The sequence below is a fragment of the Convolutriloba macropyga genome, chromosome 11 (assembly GCF_964194025.1).
Source record: "Convolutriloba macropyga chromosome 11, txConMacr16.3, whole genome shotgun sequence".
NCBI lineage: Eukaryota > Metazoa > Xenacoelomorpha > Acoela > Convolutidae > Convolutriloba > Convolutriloba macropyga.
This window is the reverse complement of record NC_134478.1, coordinates 24,905,066-24,914,876: the sequence shown is the minus strand read 5'-3', so window position 1 is coordinate 24,914,876 and position 9,811 is coordinate 24,905,066. Positions and strand designations below refer to the sequence as shown.

The following is a 9,811-nucleotide window of genomic DNA, read 5'->3' as shown; positions in this document are numbered from 1 at the left end:
CAACATAAAAACAAAAACACAGTTGGGGCATCCTAAATTTGGGCCTTTCCCATTATAGCCCCCCCCCCCCCATGAAATTATAGCCCCCCATTATGGTATATTTACCATGATGGGGGCTATAGTTATCTGACCACTAAGCTGTGGGGGGGGGGGGGCTATAATGGGAAAGAACCTTAGTTCATAACTTTCGGCCAAAGTTCTTAAATTTTAACAAAAGCTGACCATAGGTCCCGCGGATCTTTTCCGTTTGTGTCCCCCATGCTGTGTGGGTGCACATTATTTGCACCACCCAGAAGCACATGCCATTTTTATGATGATTTACCATTTAATGACACGTGTTCTCTAACTGCATAACGTACCGGGGGGGGGGGGGGGTCACAAACCGAAAAGATTGGATCTCAATAATAGATTTTAACTGAGAGCCGAACCTCACCCTCTCAAAGTAGACACTTCATTTTTTGAATAATTCGTGTCTAACGTTTGTCTATCAAACCAATCAATTTCATTTTGTTATCGTTTTATTTATTGAGATTATGCCGAAAAAAATGTCTTCTGCAAAATTAAATTTCAAAGTGCAGAAGAAGCGGATCAGACGCAGTTTACGGACTTAAATCATTTTCAAAAAACTTTAAACTGATAACAATAATCCACTTATAAACGTCGGGGCCGTCTTTTGTAATAGCAGAGCAAAATTATTATTTTTTGCTTCGGCTTCGTGTTGTTTTGTTTCAAGCAAGGCTCAAATTCTTTTTTTGTAGAGAAAAATGAGAGAGCCATCAAATAAGCCAACTGTTTGGATGAATTGAGTATAAAAAATTCATTATACCGGAGAAACGGCTCATTGGTTAGTTAAAAAATTAACGGGAGCAGGATTTTTCTGACATTGTTTATAATTCTTGATAGATCGTCAGCCACTACCTTGGCTCGATGAGTGTGAGTCTTTTCTTTAAAGAAACAGCATTTCCACAGCCAATGAATGCCTTTGCATACAATGCAGCTAAAACTTGATGTTGGAAGAAGAATTTGTTGCGGCTTCTGACGGCTCTTTTGTTGTGAAATTGCAGCAAATACCTTGATGCAATTTTTATCTTGGTTATTGGGTTGATGATACGCTCTCAGTCCTGGCTTCAGTTGCGGTGTTTTCATTAAATTGTGCGCTTCGCTTTTCTCTTTTAACGTTCTAAGGTCCTCAGTGCGTCTTTGTGCATTGCGCCAGAGTAGGCAAATTCAGCGATAGCTCTTTTAGCCTTGCCAGTTACGAGGGTCTTAAGGTATGTCCACTCTGCATGATCAGATAGAGACTGGGATTCAATTGCGCTTTCAAGTTGACCAAACAATTTACGCCACTGTAACGGATCACCACTGTATTGGGACAACTTCCATTCTGGTAGCGGATCATTCCCCTTGCATGTTATGGCGTCAGTCAACGCCATAATAAAGTTTGCATTTTCGGCTGATGTCACTGGAGTCAAGGAGTGAGGTGGGCTACTCAAGCGCGATGTGGTATGCCCATACACTAGAGGTATAACAGTTGAAAATTGTTAAAATCGGTGGCACTATTTTCACATGACTGGCGTTTGGGGGGTTCTTCTGAGGAAAACGCTGCAACTTTAATTCAAGGTTATAATTAAAGAGAACTGTCGTCTAAGCGTTGAAGAGTGAAGTGTTTTGCTTTGGATTGTTGGTGACAGGTAGGCATATTGTTGCGCTCGCTGTCATAGAAAACGGAATCACAGGACGCAGAGAATTAAATTGGTGAGGCAAAATTAAAGGCGGCGGGTTCACAAGTGGAATCGGAGGTGTAGTGACATTATGCGTTGGATTGGTAAGAGGGAGTTGTGTTTCGCGTGGAGTGTTCCTTTGCGACTGATCCTGCTCAAATGAACCATCGGTTGATCCGTGATATGACTTGCCTATGGATTTGTCGAAAAAACAGGTAGAAAAATGTTGGTGTTCGGCTGTGCGGTAACAGATTTCGGTGACCGAGTAGGTTGCGTAGCTGGCTGAAGTGGTGGTAGTGTGATATTTTGTACGTCAGTTGGAAATGTTGTTTCACTGGGTTCACTACATCACTGCCTGAGGGACTATTGGACTGCTCGAGTCCTTGATAAATGGCAGATTGCTGCAGTTGAGCATAGAATTATTCCCGATACAACGCCTCTTGCTGAGCGAGAGAAATTGCAACTCCTGTCCTTGTGTACTGAGATATCATATTGCATTTCAAGATGGTTTAAGTTACCGGCAACATTATTTGAGTTTACATAATTCATTTATTTCTCAAGGACAGGATAAATTGAATGTGGATTCTTGATTTTACTGTCCAATTCAAATAGTTCCTCGTTTTTATCCACTTGCGTACTGGAGTTATCCTTCCTTGAAAAACCAAGCAGCCAACTTCAACCCTCTTTGACTGATCTTCGACATCAATGAAGTACTTGTTGATGTTATGCAACTGGGACTCGAGATTAGATCTTGAACAATGGATTTTCTTCATTTTCTTATGTAATTCAGTCATGACCCTGAAGTTGTTGGTTTCTAAAATTATAGTAATTTCCAATCAAGTAAGTTTTCTGAGGTATATACCGAACCCAACTGACGACGACTTGATAATCAAGCAGCCGAAGAGCAGGAAAGTATCTAACGAGTAACACAGTACTCGTCAAAAGTAAATAACAAATAGGGGAGGGTGTCAAACTGGCTTTTAAGCAACGCGAGACCAAAAACGGAGACAGACAGCGGGCGATTTGGGGCCGGTTGGACGAATCGCGATGAAATGGGAAACGAACGGACGGGGGAAGAGAAAGTGGACGGCGTACGACCCACAAGGGGACGCAAGATGAAACAGACTAAACGGAAAAAGTGGACGACGGGCGCACGACGGCGTGGTAAAATGGACAGACTGGAGGCAAGCGAATAGCACGCAACGAAATTGGAAGACAAGAAAAAAACGGACAGAAACAAGCAAGCAACGAGCGAGGAGATGGGGAAAAATTATGGTGGCCGATCATAGCAACAAACCCAGCCAAACAGTCTAGACGGTACTCCAGAACAACTTTATGTCATACTATAGGAAGTAGGATGGAAGCTACTAAAAGACGAACTGGCAAACGTCATTATGGGGCTTAATATAGCAATTACAAACAAATTTACGGCAACAGAGTGATTTTCTGAAAGGATGAATAGATATAAAGAATTTACTAGACCTTATTCCAGAACAAACTTAAGGCACATTCTAGAACGCAACAGGTCCAAACCAACTAACAACCGTACAGTTGCACAAGAATTAACAGCAGCAAAAATTAATATACTAAAACAGAAAAGTCAGAATAGAGTATCCTTGAAAAAGTCAAGACACAATACAGCCTTAAATTGAATCAACTAAGTCACATCCTGGAAAGTTACAAAACCAAAACAACTAAAGAGCTTACTTGCAAAATCAATATCCAGCAACAACAACAAAACATACTTCATCACATATGACAACGTACTAAAAAAGAGGTAAGCGGGAAAACGGAAAACAGGATTTTGGTAGAGCGACGTTTATGCAAAACGAAACGGCTCGCGGCTTAAAAATTTACGGAATGAAAAGGCGCGGACGGTACGGTATTGAAACGAGTGGCAGAAAAATATGGAAATGCATAAATTTTTTGGTACACCGAAGATGTGAATTTCTTCATACCTTATCTGTTCTCACTGTATAGAATTTCACTCTATTGAAAAAACTTTGAATTGAAATCAAATGGATATTGACAAATTTGACAAAAAATTATACTTTTGTCCAATTCTTTTTCTAATTTTGTTCAAGTTTTTCGCAATGTCTTGATAACGGTACGATAATCCACTAAACTGGAAGATCTTAAGCGTGAAAGTACGGTTCCTCAATATTCGGTAAGGATTTCCTAAAATTTTCTGGAATTGCTTCAGAATTGAGCAAAAATTTTCAAAATTGCACAATTTAGCATTATATTCTCACAAATTTTCATACCTGAGGTTAACTTATTGTTACTCAAACCATAGTAGACCAATTGTACTCAATTTCCTAAAAATTCGACCAACGATTTTCAAAATCGATGTTTTTCTTTAGCCAAATTACATCTCTGGGTGTTAATAATGGCCATTAAAATGTAATACTTCGTTATGCGCTTGTAAAACCAAAACTTGTAGAGAGTGCTTAAACCTGCCATCTAAATTAAACTTCTAATCAATTTACAGTTTGAAAAATGTTCTGTTCTTCAGTTTTCTTGGATACATCGGCAGAGCGACGTTTTGGTTGATTGCATCAGTTCTCCTTGAGTAAATCACAGCCTCTATTTAATACGTTTATCACAACAGTTAATACGTTTATAAGAATAAAGGTGGCTCGTTAACGGAGCGGTTCCAATAATAAAGATCAAAACACTCTTTCATATAGATTCAATTCAGTCTTTTTCTGGAGCCAAATAACTATATAACAACGTAATAACATCCGCTCGTTCATAGCAACAAGTGTTTTTAGACGGCAAAATCTTCTTGCTCATTGGACTGATATCAAGACTATTTTTGATACTTGAGATCAAGCGGGTCACCATTCCTTACAAAACCGGGCAAAAACCGAAAATTATTAAGTACAAATACGCACTATTTGATAGGTTTTTTGATTAGGTCTAATGAAATTATGTTATATTCAGTTTTTCCGAGCTTAATACGTAAATTGGAACGGTTACTGTGCGTTTTTAAATACTCGATTTTGATTTTTTTAGGCTTTCAGCACTGAAGAGTGCCACTTGAGTGGGTACTCTAGAGTAGGAGTGCAATAAGACATCTGATAGATATTTTTTTCTAACGAGGCTGAAAAAAAACCAGTGCGTTCATGTCCAGACTTATGTGCGTTCAAGTCCAGACTTTCGTGCGTCCATGTTCAGACTTTCGTGCGTTATTAAATGTTTCCAGATTATGTAAATTTACGCAAGACGTTCCCTCGTTCGCTCATCTTCGGTCTGAACATATTCAATTCCGTCTGGGACCTCAATCTGGGTCACACTCCTTACGTCTTTGTTATCACGCCTCAACTAATCTGTGTTTAAAAGGTCATATCGTATAGATAAATTAATACAAAATACCACCACCAATAAAGTTTTTGCGCTTTTTTTCCTTCTGAGCTACTCAACTACTGTCGAGTATCCAAACTCGATACGAGCTTCGATCCAACTACGGTGGGGCAAAATACTCACATATACTGATATTCCATAACCGTAGCAACTGGGATTTTTAAGGTAGACCAGAATTCCATCCAGGTGAATGTTGGCACATGAATCACCGTTTGTGGGGTCACTGATGTAAAGGATCGGACCTCCGATATCCCGGGGACAAGCTCCACTCCAAATGCAACCATATTTTTTTTGGTTCAGATATTTTATGGCACTGCTTTGATCATTTTCCACAAGTTCAATATCTGCGCATAATGCGCTGGAAACTATCGGGTTGGTAATTTCGGCTTTGTTGAGATGCAACGATGTTTGAGTTGGGTTTGTTCGATCCCATCCGAGTATAAGTCGAGCTTCACTGGGATTTTGAGAGTATGAGCTGTATGATATGCTGGGTGTGATCAAAGGAATCGACTGAATCTCAATTGGCAATGGTGACTTTAAATAGACCAGCGCCAGTGAACTTGAGACACCGTTCAAAGGCAGAATCTGAATTCTGTCCTTCAATTGGTAAGCGTTTTCCCACGCATCAGGACCAATTTCAACAACTCCGACGGCTACGCGGTAACTGGCTAGGAAAACGCTATCAGTGGCTATATCGCTGTTTTGAAAACAAGAGGTTGCAGTCCCGATTGTCATGTTCGACAAAACAACCCCAGTACAAACAACCTCCCCGTTCAACATTAATGCCACAGCAAATGATGTGCAAGAAGATTCGGAATTGGAGCTGAGAATGTTGAAATTGTTTATTGGTTCACCGCCCAGCGCTCGTTTGCCTCTATGCAATTTCAAATCCTTAGCAGAATTTAAAAAAGCATTCAGATTTCGTGGTTTTAGTGAATTTTCCAGGTCATGTGCGGCAGCCTGGAATGATTCAAACACTGTCACAATAAAAATCACTGCTTCAATGAAAGTGATGCGACTGTCAAGTGATAGTGTTTTGGCCATTATTAGGGAGTCCTGAAAACAGAGAAACGGGAAAATGAATTGATAGCTAGTTCTGAAGCTAAACATTTCTTACACCTGATAAACAAATGTTCTTAAAATCAAAACATCTATTTACAGAACTTGGTTATGCGATGTAAATAGCATCTCTTTTTGCTAAATATAAACGAACGAACAGTCCCTAGTTGAGAACACAGGGTTATCTTGTAGGATCTTGCACAATGGAATGTTATGTTGCAAGATCTTGCAAAGCGGAATGTTATATTGCAAGAGTCCTGAAAATTCGTTGCTGTCAATATGTGTTCTGATTGGTTAAATTTTAGCATTTCTTCCTTTCAAAATAACACGTAAATCGATCTAAATTTACAAAACTAACTAAACTACAAAAACTGCTTTGATTCAACAACCTTATACAAATTTGTTAGTAATTTCAAGATTTTATTCTGCTCCATTATCTACTATTTGGGGCACAATCTTATGCCGTATTGCAAACCTTCTGGAGTCTAATATAGATTGTTTTTATTTTCAATAAATTTCAGAAGAAAAATATGAGCAGAAATGTTTTTACTCACTTTTACTAACCAAAAAAAGGGTTAAACTATTTTATTTTTACAGCTTTTTGTAATATTTCGTGTTTATTTCCTAGTATTTTTGGTTATATTCTTTTATTGACCTGTTTTTAGTCAAAGATATTTTTTCCATTCAACAACTTATTGGAACTCAACAGAAACATCAATTGCTGATTGCTGCTCGTGTTCAAACCCATTAAATTTTGTACCAGTTTACCTATTCAGAAAAAAATTTCATATTGAATGATCTTGCAAGACAAATAGTATATCTTGAAAATTTTGAAAGAATCTCTTGCGTAACGATGCATCATCTTGCAAGATTCTGGCAGAATCTTGCAAAATCTTGACTGGCTGTTTTTAAGAAAAGAAAGCGTGTGGCACATTTGCGAGGAAAATTATGCAATGAGAGAGCGACAGAATGCAAACTCGAACAAATATAGCAAAATCTGATGATCAGCAAAAATAGCGCGTGGATATTGTATATCTCATTTCTTAATTTTTATGAAGAATAATCAACAAATTTTTTCCAATAAATAAAATCTAATTAAACTGCATTTTTCCAAATATAAAATATTTAAGAAAGAAAACGAATCAAAACTCATTTTTGGTATTATTTTTAATTACGGACAAAATTTCACATTGCCCCCCCCACAACAAAAAAGTTTAAGGAACCAAATACACCAGAAGAGACTTTAGACGGGCATTTTTATGAAAAACAAACCTGTTTACTTAAAATTTTACTTCAATTTACTTAACAACAAAATTTGAAACTACCTTACAACTTGGTCCAATAAGCAACGAGTTCTGAGCCTCAGTATAGAGTATAAAATGAAATAAAAAGGAACACTTAGTTTCTGCTTCTGAAGGTAATAAAACAAAAGTTTTACTTCACTTTTATAATACAAAAAGCATAAGAGGACGCTAATTTTTGTTTCACAAAATAAATATCCAAATTTTTGAATATTGGTCTTAAGGGTTGAATGAAATTTTAATGGAAACAGCATGAGTTTAAAATTTTTCGAAAATTTTTTGAAGAGTATACAATTTTTCTAAAAAGGTCATGCATGAGTGCTATCTTTTTCAAACCTCATTAGTGTATATAAGTCTCATAAAATTTTTTCTTTTCCTCAAAATTTTAACTTTTAAACATGTGCTCAAAGAAATATTTTCTTTTGAATATGTGCTCTGATTGTTTCAGAATCAGAAAAAAATTGTTTATCAATTTTTGAAATCACATTTGATCAAAGTATACTTTAAAAATTTGTTGAAAATAAAAATAAAGCCGAGTTTCTGATACCATGAAAAGCCGTATAAATTTTTGGTCTAATGAAAACGGTTACAGATGACCCAATTTGATCATTTATAATTGAAATCAAAAAATTTGATAACATTTTAATGTAAATTCTCATGATATATGAGTTTTCGAAGACTTTTTAATTTGATATGACTATTTATTATTTGTTCAACCGCTATCATGAGTTCAGCAGTTTTACTTTTTACAGTTGAAAAAACTGTCCGCATTTGTCATTGTTTAAAAGAATAAGTCAGCAGACATTATTGTTTGCCTCAACAATGGATGTATTAAAAATTCAATAGGAGAAAAAACTCTTAAAGGAAAAGTGTGTGCAACAATGATGAGCACAAATATGAACCCATTTTTGATTCTGTCATTCCCACAAGATTTAAGGAAATTAAACAGTGTGACACAGCCAAACACTATCAGCAAAAAATTTAGTGAGACGAAACACGTAAGACAAAAATTGTTGAACACATATTGTTGAGCTTCTTAAAATAAATTTGAGAACAAGAACATGGTTGCAATGTTTGGTGCCATTCTAAAGTGAAATAATTAGTTGCTCAATCGAATTTTTCTATTTAATCGGTACTGAAGACTTAATTTTTTGTGATATGAGCTTCATCTATTCAGCACTCTTGTTATTTGCGTGACACCTTGCAAGAATTCAGTACACTCAAATTATGTATCATATTGCACAACTTTTCCAAGTAAGATGACACACATGAGAAATTTTTTAATACATGATTTCTAATGTAAAATCACAAGAATCTCTTTCGTTGACCTTCACGAGTTTTCATGCAATTCGCGAGAGTTTTTGTGTAATTTCTCATGTAAAAGCACACGATTGTTCATGTAATCGCACATGATTTTTTGGGTGTTTAGTGGGAAAAATTGCGTAAATTCACATAAAAATTGGCAATTTTCCTAATGCGCTCATTCACACGAGAAATTGTGTAATTATTGATCGCACGAGGAAAAATTTCTGGCATTTTTCACACGAAAAATTGTGTGATTCTTCGTTACAGGAGAAACAAATCGTGTGATTGCACACGAGAGATTTAGAGTGTATTTGACTTGTCGGGCCATCAGCGTGATTGCAAAATTTCTCAGCAAAGATTAATTTCTATTCAAGCGAAAATCCTGATCCATTACCTCAGCAAATTACCTTTTACTTTTTTCTGCCGCGTCGGTAAAGCTGAATTGACGTAAAAATAGTTTTATATCAGGACCGGGAAGGATTATGGAGGTAGCATAAACCTTATATTTCGGTTCCTTATGTCATTTTCCTTTCGTAATCTTTTGGACAGTCAGAACAGGCAAAAAAGCATTCGAAACGATTGAAAAAAATTATTAGTCATTGTTGGACAATACATTAAGCCCGAGTAGGGGTATTGCCGATTTGCGGTAAAAATTTGGTTCAAGGCTGAGTTCTTACGTTTTTTTTTGTGATTAATATATACGTTGAAGGCGCTGAAATCTCGAGGATCGCAAGTTTTGAGCTGAACTGCTTACTTACAACTTTGTTGTGGAATTAATTTTGATTTACTAAATTTGGAGAAAAAATGAAACAAAACTGAGCAGTTAGTGATTTTTGAAGCGAATAGTAAAAAGGAAAGTATTAAAGCAATTAATTTAGCTTTCAAACATAAAAAGAGAGCTCAAAATTCAATAAAGAGGTAAATAGATTTCTGTGTGCATTTCAGGTGTGCGAATGTTGAAAACTAAACAGTATAAAGGAAACATCAAAAGACTTCAGAGCAATTCGCATCATCTGTTTTCCCTTTGAAAAGTGGACATCTAAAAGCTATTTTTATATT

At 36.5% G+C, this 9,811-nt stretch overlaps 1 protein-coding gene across 2 annotated transcripts; it reads right to left on the bottom strand.

Moving 5' to 3' along the window:
- Window positions 1-5,070: 5,070 nt before the first annotated feature.
- LOC142349595 (uncharacterized) lies at window positions 5,071-9,609 on the bottom strand. Of its 2 annotated transcripts, none has more exons than XM_075401276.1 (2): window positions 9,507-9,609; window positions 5,071-6,143 (listed from the first exon to the last, which is right to left on the bottom strand). In XM_075401276.1, exon 2 carries the CDS (start codon window positions 6,129-6,131, stop codon window positions 5,139-5,141), a length of 993 nt encoding a protein of 330 aa, XP_075257391.1. In that variant the 5' UTR covers window positions 6,132-6,143; window positions 9,507-9,609; the 3' UTR covers window positions 5,071-5,138. The 2 variants fall into 2 exon arrangements, with proteins under 2 accessions (XP_075257391.1, XP_075257389.1); XM_075401274.1 differs by having other exon boundaries at window positions 9,430-9,603.
- Between the last annotated feature and the right edge of the window lie 202 nt (window positions 9,610-9,811).